The sequence below is a fragment of the Mytilus edulis genome, chromosome 6, assembly GCF_963676685.1.
Source record: "Mytilus edulis chromosome 6, xbMytEdul2.2, whole genome shotgun sequence".
Lineage (NCBI taxonomy): Eukaryota > Metazoa > Mollusca > Bivalvia > Mytilida > Mytilidae > Mytilus > Mytilus edulis.
In genome coordinates, this window is record NC_092349.1 from 83,750,095 (window position 1) to 83,773,067 (window position 22,973).

Below are 22,973 nucleotides of genomic sequence, written 5' to 3' on the forward strand. Positions count from 1 at the left end.
AAAATTTGGACTTCTAGATCCATAAATAGCCTTCTGATTTGCTATGGACGTTTTCATGATTTTCAACGCCTTATTGATGGACTCTGGGTTTCTTTCTATCACGTGACGGGCAGCCTCCTTGTCCTTGCAACCTCTGAGGAATGCCTCTGTGCCAATTTGATCAATGACAGAATTGTCACATTTATCATACCCATCCATTGCAATAAAATGGACCCGTTCAGCAAACTCCTCCAGTGTTTCACTGTCTTGCTGCCTCACATACTGCAACTGACGTCTTGCTGATACAGGTTCGTCCTTTTTGCTGAAACGCTGTTTCAGTGCTTTCCTTAAAGCCTTATAGTCATCATCGATGTTGACCTTTCTTGCATATTCTAAAGCCACATCAGCTAGACAGTCCAATAGTCGGCAAACTTTCTTCCTATTTTCCCATTGTCTCCTTCCTGCTGTTCTTTCAAACTGATAAATAAAGGCTTCCCACGTAAGAAAACCTCTTCCTGTAAAAACTTGCATTTTAGGAAGCTGGGGACTTCTACTCCTGTCTCTCGCCCCAGAGTTTTCCTGCCATCTAGAGTACTCCCTATCAAGAGAGAAGTCTGACGAAGAGCTGTGACTTCTTTCCTTTTGCTTTTTAGTGCGTGATCTTGATGACCTGCTAGTGTCAATTTGCATTGGTGACGGGCCTGTCGATGCGACTGTTGTCATCACAGGGGTCATAAACGCAGGCGGAGGTTGTTGTATCATTGATCCTATATGAGGGTACAGAGATGGTCTACTCTGTACTAAGGATGCTGCATATGATTCGCTACTTGTAGCTGGTGCAACGTGTAAAGGTGTACTAACATTGATACCCTGAGATACATATGGCGTACCAACATAGGACGGTGCAAAAGTAGCCGTTGCTGGAGTTGTGTAATGTTGGGGTTTATATTCAGTGGATGCTCCTTCTATGCCTTTGAATGGATGTTGTGTTACCATACCTGAGGTTGTCACGTGCAGAGCCGAGGGCCCTGGCACGCTTCCCTTGTCACTCATTAGTGGCAACGAACCTTGCATATGATAAATCTCCTGCTCACTACCAAATATTTCTGGCATACCTTTGCCCTGAGACTGTTGAAACAACACTGTGTTGTGCAGAGCCGAGGGCCCTAACACATTACCTTTGACACTCGATACTGGAGTTGTACCTGCCTTAGATTCAGGCTGTGTAGTGTGATCAAATGACATAATTGGTGAGAGACCAAATGCTGGAGGCTTATTTTGCAGTAATGGAGTACTGGCAATATACGGAATAGCTTCAGATTTCTGTTTAACAGGAGTATCCATAGAAGGGAGCTTGACTTCCTTATTCCTCTTGTCAATCAAAGTGCTGACACTTGATGCCATCTGCTGAAATGAACCTGGGTGTTCAAACGCGCTCTTAAATTGCACAGTACTTGCCTCATCATTAGCAGCAGCCATCTTGTCTAGCCGTCTTCCCAAGGCATTAAACTTATCCGATGTTAACTCTTCTAAACGTTTACCGTTAGCATCAATCTTCTCGTCAATTCTCTGTTCTGACCGTTGCACTTGTTGGGATATTGCCACTATGTTTTCTGAACTGATTTTTGTTGCTTCTTTTTGTTCGGCTTGAATATTTAACAAACCGTGAAAAATCTGTTCAATGCGATCCTCACTTTGTTTCACTCTGTTTTCAGTCTCAACAGCTCTTATTGCATTTGCTTTTCTATCCGCCTGAAACTCTTGGTATAGCTGTTCCAATGACATGTTGGTATTTTCAGCTTGTTCTGTTAAAGTATTATCAGCTATATGTTCTTTTGTGAATATGTCATCATGTATCAACTCCTCTGTTTCAATGTTTTCCTTCAGTTCATTATCATCCCCAATTCCTGACATGTTGTCTTTATTTCAAATTACAATATTCTTAAATATTTCAAATTACAATATTATGCAACTCAAAACAATATGACAATATGCACTGAGTAATTACTCAAGGCAAATAAATCTCAAAATCACAACTTTTATGTGTGACTCAAGACATAAACAATGCAGCTTTTTTTATAAAAGCTACTACTTTTACAATTTCAAAAATGCAGGCAACAAAATAGGGCAGAACTGGAACAGAGACTCAGCTGACACACTGTACTGTATTATACGGTGTATAATATGTTGCTCATAAATATTTATGAGTGAATGTACCTTTTTTAATATAAAATATCAGTCCAAGTTCAGTATAAAATATTATACGAAACCAATCTACTTCATCTACTGAAATGAAGACTGTTTCCGGTTTGCGTCTGCGCAATGGAGTTTTGCAGACAAATGACTTCCGTGAAGAAGGACCTAATGGCGATAACCGGAAGTTCCTAACCTTATCTGATGAAAAATATAAAATATGAAGATTTCATACGTGCTAAACTGTAAAAATTTGATGAAATTTAATCTACAATCAATCTGATGTAAATTTATGGTAATGCGCACGTAATGAATTTACAAAAAATGAAGTATTAAAAGTTTTCAAATCTGCAAAGGCGCCCTCGTGGAGTCCGCCTCACTTGCTAAAAATTTATTCGTTCTTTGTCGGACGACGCCAATGTTGTGCCGATATGGTACAAATAAGTAAAGTGTATGTGTAATAAACAGAATACCTTTAATATCTGTAAATATCTGTATATCTGATGAATCAGTAGACAGCAATATAATAATACATGTGGTTAATACAGTAAACGGAAGTAGAAGAGAATCCTCGTGACGTCAGTCGTCCAGAGGTATTGCTTGGCATACTGTAAGATATGGACTGGTTCTTCTATGTATACATAAGCGGCACCACATCATCTATACTATTAAACGAGAAGACCTCATTTTGTGTGTCGCTTCTCTTCTTTCCACAATAAATTAATCAATACGCCTCTGTGTCCTATAGGTACAGTGCATAGTCGCATTTGTTATTCATTTATATGACTATTCAGATTGAGTTATTTTGGGAGAAAAACGAGAAAAAAGGCATCCGGATATTGTCCCGTCATTGGACGAAATTTTAAGTCAGATTAGACTTCTGGTTTGCGTTTTTCTGTATACTTTGAACATACACATACTACGAATAAAGTGTATTTTAATTCTATCTGCTATCATTTTCAAGTTTTCTATCCACGGCGGTCACAGAGTTTTTTAAATGGAGAGGGTCTGTATACTTTATCAATGACCACCATGGATCGATTAGTAAACTTGGAATTGAAAGTAAATACACTTTATTTATATAGTAATGAATGTTCATAATATACAGATAAGCGCTAAAATTATTCACTGAACTTTTGATACCTTTTCTGAAATTCTCCATTCATTAAATCTTTTACACAATTCATTTATTACAATAACAAAAAAAGATGTGGTATGATTGCCATGTTGAGACAACTCTCCACAAGAGACCAAAATGACACAGAAATTAACAACTATAGCTCACCGTACGGCCTTCAACAACGAGCAAAGCCCATATTGCATACTCAGCTTCAAAGGGCCCCGAAATGACGATGTAAAACAATTCAAACGATTTCGCGGGTGACTGTGTTCTAGTATATTTAAATATAGAAAAGTAGGACACATCATTCACCCCCCCCCCCCCCCCCCTTAATTCTTTATCAAAAATCTTTGACAACAGACTTTCTTTTGGAATTATAAAATGCAAAACTTAAAAATCTTATTTCTATTAGTGTTATCTAGGTTATATTGTCTTTATTCTCTGACAAATTCAGACCTCCCTCTTACTACCCCCCCCCCCCAAAAAAAAACCCTTAAAAAACGTTAAAAAACGCAATACTATAATAGACTAGTCATCCTTTTAGTCAGCACTAACTTGTTTACAAAGAAATCTGATTGTAGCTGCTGAAGACAGATGATTCTAATGCACAGAAACAAGGCTGAGTTTCATTTGGTTGAATAAAAAGAAAAGTATCTACAGTATCATACAAGTTTGTCAGAGAAACAATATTCAGAATGTTTAGATTACACTGAGTTCATTATCCAAACTCATCTAAGAAGTGTTCAGGCTCACCTGAGTCTGATTGTTTGCTTTGAACAACTTCATTTGTTTTTGATTCGTACAAAACATGTTGAATCCCCAAGCATTTTAGCGCCCGGTCCAAGTCAGACGACGCTTGGATTTGTAAGTCTTGTATGTCTATATAAAAAAAAAGATGTGGTATGATTGCCAATGAGACAATTATCCACAAAAGACCAAAATGACACAGACATTAACAACTATAGGTCACCGTACGGCCTTCAACAATGAGCAAAGCCCATACCGCATAGTGAGCTATAAAAGGTCCCTATAAGACAATGTAAAACAATTCAAACGAGAAAACTAACGGCCTTATTTATGAGAAAAAAAAATGAACGAAAAACAAATATGTAACACATAAACAAACGACAACCACTGAATTACAGGCTCCTGACTTGGGACAGGCACATACATAAATAATGTGGCGGGGTTAATCATGTCAGCGGGATCCCAACCCTCCTCCTAACCTGGGACAGTGGTATAACAGTACAACATAAGAACGATCTATAAAAATCAGTTGAAAAAGGCTTAACTCATCAGATGGACAAAAATACAAGTGGACGTGTACTGTTTTGTTTATAATTTCAGTACATTAAAATGTTGATAACCGATAACAGCTGTTTAAATCATTTTAAATGAGAAAAACAGAAAACAGTCAATTCAAAAATTATGGGTTCTTTTTTTCATAATTGCAGTAAACAGATTCACAATAATGTCAATTTTAAGAAAACAGATAACAGCTAATTAGTCAATTACAGTTAAACATCAATGATCTTGAATATTTGCCACTTTTGACTAAAATATAAAGGCACAGAACCAGGATATAGGAGCATAGAACCAGGACCGCTTTTCTTATCACCAGCACAGCGTCAGGACGAACTTGTACGACTTTTGCAATAAAATATTGTTGTAATATACTTTGTATGGTACTTATGACGTATCAGAGAAAAATTAAGCAAGAAAACAGTCGTTTTATTGTCGTTCTGATACAATGTAAACAAAACCAACAGCACAGAATCAGGACACACCAGCACCCGTCAGGACCGAATCACCAGCACAGAACGTTCTCTCGCAGGACAACTTTACCCACTGTGAATGAGACAACTCACCATCCAAGTCATAATTTGTAAAAGTAAACTGTTATAGGTCAAAGTACGGCGGTCTTCAACGCAGAGCCTTGGCTCACACCAAACAGCAAGCTATTAAGAGCCCCAAATTACTAGTGTAAAACCACTCAAACGGGAAAACCAACGTTATACATGAATACAACCGCCCAACAAAGTACTCGTTTGTTCTCACGGTGTGATATTCACAAATTACTATTTAAATAAATATTTCCGTATTAACATTATATTTTGTAAAGTTAGTTAAATAAAAACACAAAGTTATAACAATTAAAAGTTACCATAGATCTGTAACTGACTTCCTTGTTCAACTATGTACTTTTTCTTGGTTTATTTATAGTTCTTCCTGTTAATTCACATAGCAACTGGACACGGCAAAAGTGAGTGTAAATTTAATTTTAAACTTGTTTGTAGTTTTATGTTATTAATCAAATTATAATATTTTATATAACTAATTTCATGTATGTCATGCATCTGTAGAACCCATAGGGAAGAACAATAATGCTGTTTGACTCGTGGTCCGAAAAATATACAACTGAATATTATGCAGGCGAGCGGGGGTATTCACTAAATAAAACGGAAGTAAAATATAAGTTACATGCATACATGTTAAAGGTATATCACGATATGGAATGGTTGATGTTCGGGATATGATTTTTTCGGCACGGGACGTTTGTGCCTTTTCATAGGACATTTGCGCTTTTTATTTTGGACACTTGCGCTTCAAATCATAGGACATTTGCGCTTTTTAAAAAAAGGACATTTCCACTTTTTACATAACACATTTCACTATTGCAATATTTGATATTTATGACTACACTCCCCTTTTGTCTGGGCTAGGGACCGGCAGGTTTGACCTTGAAGAGTTATTCATATTGTTCTTTATGATAAAAAGTAAAAAAAAAAATAGTTTCAAAGCACATTTCAAAGCGCATAGATACATGGTATAAAGTTTATACAATTAAAAGCTAAAGTAAACATTCTAAAGACTTAAAAACACGTCAAGTCATCACATGTCAGTTTAGCTTGATAGCTAAAGTCTAAGGAGTGAACAAGTTTAGCTATTGTTATCGGTTCAGACTGTTATTTCGCCCTCATTTCAAAGAAATAATCAAGTTTCTCTTTCTCAATTCTTTACTGGGGTGCTAATTAACGTGATGATTACTTCTCATTAAAATTACAGGTAGACGACTATAGGTAAAAAGCGCAAATGTCCGGTCAAATTAATACAGGTGAATTAAAATTAAAATCGGAAATGTCCATAGTATTTGAAGCGCAAATGTCCTATCGTTTTACAGGTAAAAAAGCGAAAACGTCATGTGCCCGATTTATTTTTATTTGAATGGGTTTGCGACTTTTTAACGCGAAGTGTATTTTTTTCGTACATGTAACCGGAAGGGTTTTTACGTTGTGTATTTTCTGTGTCAACTTTTACATATTTTACCCCCGACCGTGTAAAGAGTAGGTATCGGAATCCGGAGTCTCTGATCCTTCATATTTGATTTTGTATGACTTAACACTTGCAAGTTTTCATAGTTAATTAGCAAATTACATAATTCAACAAATAGCAACAATTTGTAAAGGTAAAAACATGAAACATGAATATTAAAAGCAAGTTAAAATTCACATAAAAGTGACATAGCTTAATCTGTCATTTTAACCTTTGTCTAGATGCATTATAATTCTAGACATAATAGCGACATTGTGTCTAGATGCAGTGAAATGCATTACATCTTTCGTGTAGACAACACCTTTTGTGTACATGTAATAGCTGACTTTTAGGCCTCAAGGAAAACTAAAGTCGCTTTGCTAGGGTTCAGAATATTTATTAATCAGTAACGTAAAACACCCTGTAATAACAATGATAAAGTTATACTAATTTTACATATCAAATAATAAATTAGTAATACACGTGATAAGTATAATATTCTTTCATTACATATAAAGGTATTATACAAAACATTACACTTTAAAAATACATTTAAGTTATGAACATAATGAGATCAAATATTATGTTTAATCATCAAATCATAGTATTAATGTCTTTACATATAATATTCAGTTGTTCAGATTAACAACATTGATAAATTAAACAAATATCAAAAGCATCTAAAATCAAGGGAAATAACTCTTTATCAAAACTATGTGCTTAACATACTCCATAGTTAATTCAACCTTTTAAACGAAATACATTATAATTCTAATAACATATTACTAATCCTTACCAACTTGTGGAGCAAGGTAGTTACTGTTGTGGCACAAACCAATTCAAACGTACATAGTCTGGTATATCACACAGTGATATTTATATAACAGCTTACAAGTTCTGTAAACCAAAATTACAATGTTAAATAACGGATTTTAATGAAACCGTATTTAAACATAGACCTAATTATAAAACATACAATATAAATAATGTCCTTGTGTATAAAATAAAACATAACTCGGACAATACTTTAAATATGTGCAGAAACGTATTTCGCTATCTAATACAACTTTGTTTATGTTTTCTATTTATAATCAATCAACAATGTTATTGTGTACAGACTAATTCACACAAATAATACACGGTGGTATTTAAAATCTACTCATAACAAAGTCTTATCGAATACACCTCAAAGTATCGATCGGAATGTGTGTACTTTCTAAAGTGATTTACATATAGCTCTAACGAATGACTACCAGTACTTTATATAATAAAATAAGTGTATAATATATGCATTTTATGTAGCGATAATACTTGTCGGGATCATAGAGAAAAATAACCATTCATACCAAAAATCATTCAATCTATGAAAATATATTAAAAATATTAATAAAGAAGTAGATAAAGAAAACTCACGTCAAAATGTCGAGTCTGTCAATATACTTTCAAACTATTTCAATGGCTACTGAACATGAACGTCTGTCCATTTTGACTCCATTAGTCCTTCTAACTCAAAACAAAGAAACTAAGAACTGAGCGGTAAAACTTTAAACTAACCAATCAAATCCAAGTAATCATGAATAATGTATGGAAACGTTTCAGTGTAATAAAAGTTTATATGAGACAATATGTTATGAAGTTTATTTAATATTAACATAATTATACATCTTTATTTTACAATAACAATATAACAAAATAAAGAGGCTACCACATTCTCCTCTGTGTTGAAAAAATGACTTCCACGTCATACGACTCCTCCTCCCTCTGACGAAGAAATGACGTTCTCGGCATTCTAACTGGTATTTTACTATGGTGTTTCTTTCACAATCTCAATGATGGTACGTGTGATGTTATTCTCCATTCCTCTAAACATTCCGTCTTTCAGTTGTCTTGTCAACCATTCTACTTTCTGTAGCCAAGATGATGTTTGTCCAATAGCTTGTTTGGTGATGTAATCTTTCAAATATGCGGGTGGTTTTCTAATTCTTGTTCTTGATGGTAATTCTCTTGGTGGTGTAGGTAATATTCTACGTCGTCTGAGCCTTGCTGGTTGTTGCTGTATGTTATCTTGAGCCGTTGTGTTATCTGTGTCTGCCTCGGTATCACCTGATGTGTCTGGGAGCGTACTGCCATCCTGCTCATCCTGTTTGTCAGAAGTATCACCTCTGTCAATCTGGTCAGTCGCTTATTGACCTGTTATCACATTAGCCCCAAGAGGTGGTTCACCAGTGTTTATCTGTACTGGAGGGATAACGTCTTGTCCAAAACCATTCTCTTGACTACCATCAACTAATAACTGATCGTCACCAGCCAAGTTGACGGTTCCTTGTTGCCCATCTACCACAGGTACAGCATCACTGTTAGTGTTGCTCTGTGCGTCTTCCTCTGGCAAATAAATTATATAGCCCTGCTCTGACTCCTCGTCCGATTCTGTGTCAGTTTCCTCTTTGGTACTGTCGGAGTTCGTCTTCTTGTCATCAAGGACTGTCTTTATAGGCGATTTCCTTGGTGCAGGGTTTCTCTTAGGCTCTGTAGCCTTTTCCAAACCGGGCAGATGTCCAATTGGTAGAAGGAGGTTTCTATGCAGTGTTCTTTTGCGTCCTTCTCCATTTTCCTTCTGGATCACATAAACAGGTATATCCATGTTAGGCTGTCTAACAATCCTGTACGTGTCCTCTTTCCATTTATCCGCTATCTTATGCTTCCCTTCGAAGGCAACTACTTTAACAAGTACACGATCTCCAGGTTGCAAAATGGCTCCACGGGCTCTTTTATCGTATCCTTCTTTCTGTCGACCTTGTGCTGTCTTTGCTGAACGAGATGCAAGTTCATATGCTTTCTTCAGACGCTCCTTCATTGCTTCGGCATACTTTGTAGATGGTTCCTTAGTACCAGTATCCTCAATCCCAAATGCTATGTCCACAGGCAAACGTGGATGTCTACCAAACATCAAGAAGTACGGCGAAAATCCAGTGGTTGTCTGTTTGGTACAGTTGTACGCATGTACGAGTCCAGCTACGTGGGACTTCCAATCTTTCTTCTGCGTAGTCTGTAGAGTTCCAAGCATGTTCAATAATGTACGGTTGAATCTCTCTGTAAGTCCGTTACCCATAGGATGGTAAGGTGTTGTTCGGGACTTTTCCATTCCTGTAATGTTGCAGAGTTCTTTGATGATCTTGCTCTCAAAGTTCGCTCCTTGATCCGAATGAATACGACTAGGCAATCCATAGTGTACAATGAAGTTGTTGAAAAACGCATCTGCTGTAGTTCGTGCGGTCTGATTCTTTGTAGGAACTGCTAAAGAATATCTGGTGAAGTGGTCTGTGATTACCAAAATGTTTTCATATCCACCTTTTTATCTTTCAAGTTTCAAGTAATCCATGCAAACCAGTTCTAAAGGTTGTGTTGTTTCTATGCTGATAAGTGGAGCTCTATCATTCGGAAGCTGTTTTCGACGAATACATCTTTCGCAGTTGGTAATCCAGTTCTCGATGTCTCTGTTCATACCATACCAGATGAAGCGATCACGTACCAATGATAAAGTCTTGTCTCTTCCCTGGTGGCCCATATCATCATGTAAAGATGTGAGAACTGTGGATATGTAGTTATCTGGGAGAGCTAGTTGTCTTGAAGTTTCACCATCAGATTCTATCTCTCTGTACAGCACTCCGTCTATAATCTTCATCTTCTCATAGTTGTTTAGGAACCAGTTGTTGAGTGGTGAATAGCTCAGCTGTTGTTTATCTGGTTTGCGATGTTCGTTTATCCAATATATCCAGTCTTTGATGAATCTGTCTCTGCGTTGTTCGGCTTTAACATCAACTAACTTCTGAGATGGTAATGATGGATCCATAGATGTATCTGGAATTATTGATAAGCTCTGGTGATGAGGTTGAGTATGTTGCAGGTTACAGATGGCCTTCACTGACTCTGGTTGAATGGTTTCAGTACATCCAGATAATCCTGGAAGTCTAGATAATCCATCGGCATCTGCATTAGCCTTTCCTGGTCTGTATACAATGTTGAAGTTGTAAGATGACAAAGCTGCTATCCATCTGTGTCCGGTAGCATCTAGTTTAGCTGACGTCAAGACATAGGTGAGTGGGTTGTTGTCCGTTACTACAGTGAAGGTATTTCCAAATAGGTAGTCATGGAACTTTTCTGTCACTGCCCACTTTAAAGCCAAGAACTCCAGTTTGTGGACAGGGTAATTCTTCTCGGATTTACTCAAATCTCTGCTGGCATAAGCAATGACTATCTTCTTCTCATTCTGTTCCTGGTACAACACAGCACCTAGTCCAAGCATCGATGCATCTGTATGAAGTTCAAAGGGCTTGGAGTACGATGGAAATCCAAGGATCGGGTGGCATGTGAGCTTTGACTTCAGTTGTTGAAATGCATCTTCTTGTGATTTTCCCCATATCCATGATGTATTAGCTGGTTGTAGTTTCGTCTTGCGCTTTCTTGTCTTCTTTGGTGGTGGCATAAGGTCAGTAAGCGGTCTGGCAATCTTCGAAAAGTCTTAAATGAACTTCCGGTAATATCCAATGAAACCCAGGAACTGTCTTACCTCGTCTGCAGATGTTGGAGGTGGCCAGTTGACAACTTTCTCTATCTTTGCTGGGTCGGGTTGTATACCATCTCTAGACACTATATGACCAATGTACTTTACCTTTTCCTGAAAAAATGCGCACTTCTTTGGTGAAAGCTTGAGTCCACTCTCTCGTAGTCTCTGTAGAACTCTTTGTAGTCTATCTAGATGTTCTTCGTATGTATCTGAGAAGATAATCAGGTCATCAAGGTAGATGAAACAGATGTTCAGGTGCAAGTCTCCAAGGATTTCTTCCATCAAACGTTGATAAGTGGCTGGACTGTTGACAAGTCCGAATGGCAATCTGTTGAATTCATAAAATCCAAGGGGTCCTACGGTGAACGCTGTCCGTTGTTTATGGGTTTCCTCTAGCTCTACCTGATGATATCCACTCTTCATGTCTAGTACTGTGTAAAAGTTGTTTCCTCCAAGTGCATCAAGTATTTCTTCGCTTCTTGGCAGTGCGTAGGCGTCTTTATAGGTGTTCTGGTTCAATTGACGATAATCTATGCACATGCGCAGCTTTCCGTCCTTCTTGCGGCATAAAACAACGTTCGACGACCATGGTGAGTGAGAGCGGCGGATAATCCCAGCGGCTAACAACTGTTGAAGATGGTCACGTAGTTCGTTGATCATGGCTGGAGGAATACGGCGATGTCTCTGCTTGAACGGTCTTTCATCCATGAGATCAATACGGTGATGAACTGCTGTACTATGGCCAATGTCTATGTCACTCTTGCTGAAAACATCTCTGAACTGTTGGATCAATTCTAAAATAACTAAGTTCTATTTCCAAAATTGAAAATCTAAAAGTCAGCTATTACATTTGGCGCCCACTACCGGTTTTGATGGCACAGATCACCCCTAGGAGCACTCTGATGATTTTACCTACGATGTCAATAGTTATCTCGTGTTTCCGGAAGTATGGTTTGTTGTGATCACATGAGATGTCCACCACGTGTTGTTTATCAACAAAAGAACTACATGTGCGTGTTACCGGATGTTTACATTATACACCGAAAGACAACAGTCCAGTTCATTATATATGTTCCGGAAATTACTTTAAATAGTAATCGAACTTTTAGATTTTCAATTTTGGAAATAGAACTTAGTTATTTTGTGATTGTGAATTTGAAATTTATTTGATTTTGATTTCGTTATTTAACATTGAAATTTTGGTTTACAGAACTTGTAAGCTGTTATAGAAATATCACTGTGTGATATACCAGACTATGTACGTCTGAATTGGTTTGTGCCACAACAGTAACTACCTTGCTCCACAAGTTGGTAAGGATAAGTAATATGTTATTAGAATTATAATGTATTTCGTTTAAAAGGTTGAATTAACTATGGAGTATGTTAATCACATAGTTTTGATAAAGAGTTATTTCCCTTGATTTTAGATGCTTTTGATATTTGTTTAATTTATCAATGTTGTTAATCTGAACAACTGAATATTATATGTAAAGACATTAATACTATGATTTGATGATTAAACATAATATTTGATCTCATTATGTTCATAACTTAAATGTATTTTTAAAGTGTAATGTTTTGTATAATACCTTTATATGTAATGAAAGAATATTATACTTATCACGTGTATTACTAATTTATTATTTGATATGTAAAATTAGGATAACATTATCATTGTTATTACAGGGTGTTTTACGTTACTGATTAATAAATATCCTGAACCCTAGCAAAGCGACTTTAGTTTTCCTTGAGGCCTAAAAGTCAGCTGTTACATACACGGTGAGCAAGGTCTGTACAATACTAGTTAGTCAGCAAAGTCTGTGCTAGACCTTTCGTGAAGACCGTTACTGAGGTCTGTGCAAGACCAGTAAGCTCTTAAATAAAAGTCAAAATGAAAGGTCGTTATATCAACCAAAGTGGCTTATGCAAACAAGCCAAAAGCTACAATGAGAGGTCGTTATATCAACCGAAGTGGCTTATGAAAACAAGCCAAAAGCTAAAATGAGAGGTCGTTATATCGACCAAGGTTGCTTATGTATACAAGCCAAAAGCTAACATGAGAGGTCGTTATATCAACCACAGTGGCTTATGAAAACATGCCCAGTACAATTGTTTATCTTAGCAATTATTTAACAAATTCTATTCAAATATAAACACTCTATAACCAAATTCAACAAAATCTGAGAATAAATTCAATGAATTATAGCACAATAATGTAACTAAATATGATTGAAATGTTAAACAACAATTTTTATCAATAATTCATATTAACAATAGTAATTAAATGTTTATTTTACAACAGTCCATTTTAAAGGGACATAATACTGTTTCAAAACAGGGTCGCCGTTACATTCCTCCCACCTTAAAAAAACTGAAGCCATGAAGTTTAAAAACAAGGCAGGTATGAATCTCCATTATATATACACCGTATTTCCATAAATATTGCACACGGAACACAGTCCAATTCATTCCATTCACCATTTGAACACTAGAAATGCTGGCCAGGTCATCTCCAATATCAGTTATCACACACGTGTACCATCTCATATCATAACCATCACTGAAAACAAGTGCTGAAAAATTGAACAACAAAATTAAACAAATAGTTAAACTGAATCGTCACCCAGTAAACTGTTGTGTCAAATGCTATTGAAACAATATAACTGTCTAAGATGCAGATATTCTGTATGTGTTTAAGAGATATTTACTATAGAATAAAACAATCATTCAAAAACAGCTCTTTATTATAAAAGGCCAAAAGCGATTACGAGAATCAAAGGCTCACATTTGCGTATGAAAACTCGTCAATCGGACTGAAACAATGATGTTGGCATCCACGCCTATATCTACATAAACATAATAATCTTGAAGCAAGTTAACATAAAATAAAATGACGTAAGCGACAGCCCTTTTCATGGGTCTAAAGGATACAGCAATGAGGAACTTTACAATGTGTTCCTGCCGATTCATACACATTCCTCTTGAGCTATGTATAATTACTGAATGTGTTAGATAAGACAAATATGATCAAAATATACCATTCTATCTAAACAATCTAAGTTTAGCTTTCTTTAAACCATTTGAATTTTTTCATCTATGCAATTATTTGCATTTACATTCTATAAATATCAATACAATACTTTATCTCTGTGCCAATCTATAATCAGTCTCTGTAAAGTTAAACTGAAATAATTACTCATCATTATTACGTACATAAACATGCCAATATCTTGAACAATTAAAATTATAATCAAATAAGCATAATAACATTTAAATTTGACAATTTTACGTAACACATTTAACTGTATCAACAGCATTAACGCCTACTAGCCAAAAGTGGCTTATGAAAACAAGCCAAAAGCTGAAATGAGAGGTCGTTATATCAACAAAAGTGGCTTATGAGAACAAGCCAAAAGCTAATACGAGAGGTCGTTATATCAACTAAGGTGGCTTATGTAAACAAGTCAAAAGCTAACATGAGAGGTCGTTATATCAACCAAAGTGGCTTATGAAAACAAGCCCAGTACAACAAACAACAAATGGAAGTGTTTAACGACCTTGACTGACTATACAGCCCTCGCACGGTCGGCTCGGTGACCGAAGGCGTTTGGTGAGCGTTTGAATAATTTTGTGCCATCGGTCAGGAACGAGTGATGGTCGCCATTTTGGAGGTCGCCATCTTGGTTTTGTGAGATCTTTTTGGTTTGTTTACTAATTTGGTGTATCCCAGAACAACAATTTATCTTAGCAATTATTTAATAAATTCTATTCAAATATAAACACTCTATAACTAAATTATAAGTTGCAAATTCAACAAAATCTGAGAATAAATTTAATGAATTATAGCACAATAATGTAACTAAATATGATTGAAATGTTAAACAAAAATTGTTATCAATAATTCATATTAACAGTAGTAATCAAATGTTTATTTTACAACAATCCATTTTAAAGGGACATAATACTGTTCCAAAACATAGGGTCGCCGTTACACGTGGCAGGGGGTGTGATGGTTTCGTTGTTCGTTGACGCGCAGCAAACGTTTGTTTTCTTTTGTTCAAAACCTATAATGATTTTGCATGCTTCTGAAATATCAGATTATGTTATACCCACAGCATGTTCAGAAGAAGAAAAAAACGTTCATGTTCAACAAGACGTTCCCTATTAATGTTTGGTTGATAACCTTTAAAGGGGATGAGAGGATATTGTTGTACACGTATTATTTTAAAATTTTTATTTTGCCTTTTGAAACTGTAAACATTTGTTTTCTTCATGTACATAGCTGCTAGAGATTGCTTTGCGTTTTTATTGTGTGTAGTGAATTTTAAAGAAAAGTAATTTCAGTCAGTCAGAACGTATCACTGGTCATGGGGATCAATATGCGTCATTGATGATTCCTGTTAAGTTAGCATACAAACTGCAACTGCTTGAATAAAGGTTAAAATGAAAATTAGCATATGTCTCATCAACTTCAACTTCGACCTTTCTATGCGTCTTCTGTCTCTTTGGCACTCATAAATGTACCAAATTTTCTTATGTGTATATTCTTTGAACTCGACTTCTTTGGTGTTTAACGTGGACTATTTGTTTTTCGATCATACTTTTCAATTTTGTTAGGAGAAAGAATATGCAGTGCCAAAGTAAATAGTCACGATCGCTTCTTCTGAATAATAATACAATCATTTGAACTTTTTCTACAGCTATCATGTATTATTAATTGAAGTAATTAGATGGTGTCATTTTTTTTTTAAATTTCTACGACCCGTCAAACACTTCTTCTGCCTTCTGATTTAGTTACCCATCTTTTCAGAATGGGGTGTCGCTTGTTTGTTGTATTCCTTTCCTTAAATTATTTCGCTTTTTTTTTTACTGGATAAGCTTTTTTTGCACGTTTGTTTTAGTAAATTTTAACCTGTCTTTTGCACCAAAATTGAAAATTTCTTTTTTCTTTTAACCTCACATTATATATGTGCCTGTCCCAAGTCATGAGCCTGTTATGCATGTGGTTTGTTGGTGAATATTTTATGCGTTTTTACTTTCGGTCATTGTTTTGTAAATATTTCATTCACTAGTTTATTTGTTTGAAATATCTAAGTCTAAAAAAAAATAAAATATCTAAGTCTAAAAAAAAAAAAAAAAAAAAAAAAACAACTGATGAGTACAGCAATGTTTTCCATCCGCATGGGTTGCATTAAACAAACACCAATAAGTGTTATTAAGGATGTACTTAGGTGAGGTTAGGCAAAAATTAATAAATTAAGAAGTTAAAATTGATACCATTATCTGGTAGAGCATCAATTAAGGATAAAAATAAGCAAAAAATATTGATAGGTCATGGACCTGCTTTTCGAGATATTTGAGATTTAAAATATTGGCGGGAAAAGGCTGACTCGGACTTTTACCTTATATTTGCATTGGTATTATAAGGTCTCAAAACAAAAGAACGAAAATTAAGAATCTTCTAAAATTTTGGTAATTGACCTTTCATGAGCTATTAAGTCTTATATGAAAAAATAAATGGGTGTTATGGGGCAAAATATTTTACATTGTATTGTATGGAAAAACACCAAGGAGTCCGAACATTTGACACAAATTCCAAAACCTCACCTAAGTACATCCTTAAGCCTGAGTAAGAGTATTTTCCAAGATGTTGAAGATTAAACGTATTCTACATTGTATTTACAGACAGCAAAATAAAGGCAACAGTAGTATACCGCTGTTCAAAACTCATAAATCCATGGACAAAAAACAAAATCGGGGTAACAAACTAAAACCGAGGGAAACGCATTAAATATAAGAGGAGAACAACGACATAACACCGAAACGTAACACACACAGAAACGGACCAAGCATCAGACAAAACACCACGAGAATAACAAATATAACATGAAAACCAAATACATGAATTTGGGATAGACAAGTACCGTGCCACGTCTTATCTCAATTTCTCAAAAATAAGAGAAAACATAAACGACTCAACGTTAAAATGCAACACACACAGAAACGAACAATAATATAACAATGGCCATCTTCCTGACTTGGTACAGGACACTTTTAAAGGGGAATAAAAGTGGTGGGTTGAACCTGGTTTTGTGGCATGCCAAACCTCGCACTTTAATGGCAAAGTTAAATATAACATTGAAATGACAACATAATATTACAGGACTACAATACAAATTAATAGAACATATTAGACAAAGAAAAACATGATTAATAGATAACAAAAAGCATCAGGTTTAAAATTCAATACGCCAAAAACGCGCCTTGTCCACACAAGACTTGCAAGTGACGCCCAGATATAAAAGATCGAAAGTGAAAAAAGTACAAAGTTGTACAACACTGAAGATCAAAAGTTGAAAAGGTTTCGCCAAATACGGCATTGTTTTTATGCCCGGGATAAGAACATTCTTATTATATAGAACAATTCATGCTATTGCAAACAGTAAATTTTATCAAATGAATATGAAAGAGATATACATAAAGAAACTGAAGTATTAACTAATTACAGAAAACTAAACCCGAATACATAACGCCCAGATATAAAAGATCGAAAGTGAAAAAGGTACAAAGTTGTACAGCACTGAAGATAAAAAGTTGAAAAGGTTTTGCCAAATACGGCATTGTTTTTGTGCCCGGGATGAGAACATCCTTATTATATAGAACAATTCATGCTATTGCAAACAGTAAATTTTAACAAATGAATATGAAAGAGATATACATAATGAAACTGAAGTATTAACTAATTACAGAAAACATAATGCTATTAAAGTTTAACACAGAATAGACACACCCGAATCAGTCCAGGCGTCAACGTAATTAAAAAAAATTTTACGATGGCGAAAAGGCACAAACGTTATGCCACATTTGAATTTATGAAATTTAGCAAACAATATGTTTATAGTTTTTAACGTAAGGATGTGGTGAAGTTAAAAAAAAATGCGGCCATCTATCATTTAGTTACAAAGACTCTGGAACGATCCTATTCTTAGATGGTTATATTATATAGCGTCAACACTATTTTGATATGTCCCCTATATGTTATCTATATTTATGGTAGGTTAACATAAAGAGTCCATTAGTTAAAAGAGTAAATATCTACTTATACTGCTACTACCAAAAATGCGTTGCCTCTGAATTTTTCGAGTCAAACCAATATTGACTGTTGAGCATGACATGCATGATGTAAACAAAATACATTTTTTTCAGGTCAGGTTTTCGAGAAGGATAAATATACCACCATGTCGACTACCATTTATGGAGTGTTACAGTTTTTGTTGATTTATAGTGTCGTTGTGGAAGGTTGTCCTCAGCTGTGTAAATGCTACAGAGCTAATGTAACATGTCACAATCACAGAGAGCTGCAATATATACCAAAACTACCACATGACACTAAAGTGCTAATATTTTCTGGAAATTATCTGCACGTCATTAATCAAAATACAATGTCAAATCTAACAATGTTAAAGTTAACTGTACTTGTCTTACGTGGCAACCGTGTTCAAACTATGTCAAAAGATGCTTTTTCGAAACTGCCTTTTTTGGAAAAAATAGATCTGAGCGGAAACAAAAACCTTACAATATACATTGTAGCTGACACATTAAGGGGAATACGCTCTGCCTATCTTCATACTGTTATACTAAATTGGTTTTATTGGCGCAAAGATCTGTCAACTATATATCAGGCCTTATCGGTACCGCAATTCAAAATAAAAACCCTTATATCTGAAGGCAATACATTAAAGGTATTGAATTTTACATCACTTAGTCGCCATCTTCCTGAATTAGAACATTTAAGTGTGAAGTTCAATAGTATACAGACATTTATCACTGATCATGCTCCTAAGCTGAAAACACTTTATTTAGATTACAACTACATCGAATTAAAAGCGAATATGTTCGGGACACCAAATGATTGTTTTTTTCCGAATCTTGAAATTTTACAAATCAAATCTAATTTCATCATATATTTCGAAAACCGTTTCTCATGCCTTGACAATCTTCATACGCTCAAAATAGGAAAGAATCCGGTAAAGCGTATCCTGAACAATACTTTTTATAACTTGACTTCATTGAGAAAATTGAGTATAGGTAATACTGGCGGACGTTTATATAAAATTGAGAGCTTGGCATTCAGAAGTAATACTATGCAAAGCTTAAACTTTTCAGCGAACTATTTTCCATTTACTTCCGTAAGTGCGGAACGTTTCCACTTCAATCCGGATGAAATGTTTAACCATTTACCACAATTAGAAGTTTTGGATTTAAGTGAGAACAAGTTTAATGTAACTAATGATGTATTGTTCAGAATGCTTATTCCTTTGAAAAATCTGCTAAATTTGACTATAAGACATTGTGCATTGACAACAATACCGAAGAATTTGATTTTCAGACTTCCGAAATTAAGATACCTTGATTTGTCACAAAACCATATTAAGACGTGGAAAGGTAACACAGCGTTCCAGAATGTATCATCCATCGAAGTACTGAGACTTGATATGAACTACATCACAGTATTCAAAGAATCGTTATTTCCACCGGACTTGAGAAGAAATCTGAAAAGTATATATCTAGCTAATAATCCTTTTTCATGCACTTGTAAACTTCTTTGGCTAAGGAAATGGATAGAAGAAAAGTCAGAAAAATTTAAGCAATACCCTGAGGATTATATATGTAGCACACCTATCGAGTTACATGGTTCATTGTTAAAAAGCTACTTTCCTTCAGACAGAGAATGTGAAAGTATTAACGAACTTCTTATAGCATTTACAGTGTTATCAACAATTGGTATTTTTGTTGTCATGCTTGTAAGTTTGGTATATAAAGGTCGATGGCACATACGTCATGCGATATACCTCTGTCATGTGCGACGAAAAGGTTACGAAGGCATGGATGATGTGTCAAATATCTTATATTCGGGATTTGTCGTTTATTGCGAAGAAGACCAAGAGTGGGTGAAGGACAAATTTGTCAAAATGGTCGAAATAAACGACCGTAAACTGTGTATTCATAATCGCGATTTTGACGGAGGAAAATTAATTATTGACAATATCGCCAACGGAATTGCCCGAAGTAAAAAAGTTATACTTATTCTGTCACGAGCAATGATAAAGAGTGATTGGTGTCTGTTTGAAATGCGACTTGCCCATAAAAAGTTTCTAAAGCGTGCAGACTCACTTTTGATTATAATGTTAGAGACCGTATCACCTGATGATATGCCGAAGTCTTTACATACACTTTTAATAATATCAACATATATACGATGGTCAGGTGGTTTGACAGAAGAGGAGGAGTTTTGGAAGAAAGTTCGGAGGGCAATAAAATGATATTGTCACTGATAAGTATTTCCACTAGTGTTTTAAGTGACCCTTAGATACAAACTGTTCTTAAAAAAACAATGGGTGAGATATGATGTGATATCGACAGCAATAACGCTTTTAAAATTCACCATCCTTTCCTGAACTCTTTGTAAGAGTTATCTCATTAAGCATGTGTTCATGTTATCACAAATCTTTCAACAAGCTTTTCAATTGTTCGCCACAACCTCATGATGCATTGAATTTTAAATCTTGTATGTGTTATTTTAAGTAATCCTATAAAGCGAAAGCGGTGTGTATATAACTCATATGGGCATTACAGTGTTTAAACTTTTCAAAAAAGAGTACGGTATAATTATGTCTGATGCATAGGGAAATTAGAAATGCTGAAAAGTTCATGGAGGAATAGTGTATTAAAATAAAATTGAGAATGGAAATGGAGAATGTGTCAAAGAGACAACAACCCGACCATAGAACAGACAACAGCAGAAGATCACCAATAGGTCTTGAATGCATCGAAAAATTCTCGCACTCGAAGGCGTCCTTCAGCTGGCCCATAAACAAATATCTATACTTGTACAGGGATAATGGACGCCATACTACACTCCGTATTTTACACAAGAAACTAAAATTAAAAATCATACAAGACTAACAAAGGCCAGAGTCCCTAACTTGGGACAGGCGCAAAAATGCGGCGGGGTTAAACATGTTTTTTGAGATCTCAACCCTCCCCTATACCTCTAGCCAATGTAGAAAAGTAAACGCATAACAATACGCACATTAAATTCAGTTCAAGAGAATACCGCGTCCGATGTCAGAAGAGGTACATGAAAAAAAAGAAAATAAACAAAATGACATTAATACATAAATAACAACAGACTACTAGCAATTACTGACATGCCAGCTCCAGACCTCAATTAAACTGATTGAAAGATTATGTCTTCAGCATATGAATATTAGGTACAATCCCTCCCGGTAGGGGTTTAGTATTATACCATCATAAAATATATAAGAAGAACATTACCCGTGTCATGACAACAACTGGTTTTAAATAAATGTGTTTAATTCCGATGCAAAGACCCAATAAGAGAATCAATATTAAAGCCAAAATTGCAATCTTTAATGACCTGACAACAGCATCCTAACTATAACCCTTCGTAATAAGTCTGTTTAAAGGTTTTGTTAGCTTTTGAGGAGAATATTGACATTTTTGTGTTTTGTAAAGAATATTACCATAAAAGATTGGATGTGAAATACCGGAACGTATAAGATGTCTGCATGTTGAGTTATATTTACGAAAGATGTCCTTGTACCGATGATAAAATTTAGTAAACGTTTTGACTAGTTTATCATATCGAAAACCCTGGTGTAATAATTTTTCAGTAATACATAAATTTATCTCGTTAAAATCTAAAATGTTGTTACATTCACAAGCGAATCGTACAAGTTGAGATATATAAACACCGTAAGATGGTGACAAAGGAACGTCACCATCTGCAAATGAGTAATTAAGGATTAGAAATAAAAAATCATCTCTTTTATCATAAATTTTTGTATAAAGCTTTCAGTTAATGATATAGATATCAAGATGGTTATATTGCGGTGTCACAAAAGATGTTCTGTCTTAAATAATAATGTAATGTTTTGTGTTATGATGATGTTGTAATATTCAGTAGCGTTATAGAGTAGTATGCGCTATTTATACTTTGGGATATATGCTCCCTTTACGCAGTCTTCTGTAGCTAGATATTTCCACAAATCTGGCCATCTGTTTTCTTTTTTGAATTATTTCCCTTATTGGCATGCCGGTGACTTTTACTGTCTGGTATAGGTTTTGTTAATGAATGAGCTAAGTATGGTGACTGACAATTGTTACATAACTGTTCTTTGGACTCTGAAAAGCGTTGAATAGTATATTGAAATTTGCAAAAGTCGATGGAAAAATGTTTTATGTTTGAGTAACATATGTATATATTTAACATCTTCCGAGATAAACAGAAGCTGCTGCTGAAATTCAGTATAAACATTATTATAACATATATGTATAACACATTAAAAATATTTAGTTTTCTAGCTTTGTAATATTTTACAGTAAGCATCATAGTAGTTGCTTGGCCACACGAGTTAATGCAAAATAGAGGCAACAGAAGTATACCGCTGTTTAAAACTCACATATGGAAGGAACAAAAATCGGGGTAACAGACTAAAACTGAGGGAAACGCATTAAATATAAGAGGATAACAACGACACAACATTAAAATGTAACACACACAAAAACGAACTAAGCATTAGACAAAATCCGATGAGAATAACAAATATATCATCAACACCAAATACATGAATTCGGGATAGAAAAGTACTGTGACACGTTTTATCGTAATGTGAACTCACACTCAAATATAAGAGAAAACAAACGGCACAACGTTAAAATGTAACACACACAGAAACGAACTATAATATAACAATGGCCATATTCCTTAATTTCAAAGCG

At 35.2% G+C, this 22,973-nt stretch overlaps 1 protein-coding gene across 1 annotated transcript; it reads left to right on the forward strand.

Annotated features, from left to right (window-relative positions):
- The first annotated feature begins 5,517 nt into the window (after positions 1 to 5,517).
- On the forward strand, positions 5,518 to 21,334 carry LOC139528688 (toll-like receptor 6). The gene is made up of 2 exons (XM_071324809.1): positions 5,518 to 5,555; positions 18,375 to 21,334. Exon 2 carries the CDS (start codon positions 18,407 to 18,409, stop codon positions 20,489 to 20,491), a length of 2,085 nt encoding a protein of 694 aa, XP_071180910.1. The 5' UTR covers positions 5,518 to 5,555; positions 18,375 to 18,406; the 3' UTR covers positions 20,492 to 21,334.
- The last annotated feature ends 1,639 nt before the right edge of the window (positions 21,335 to 22,973 follow it).

What these genes read in the sequence shown, in the direction of transcription:
- LOC139528688 (XM_071324809.1), top strand. Translation starts at nt 18,407, where the DNA reads ATGTCGACTACCATTTATGGAGTGTTACAGTTTTTGTTGATTTATAGT.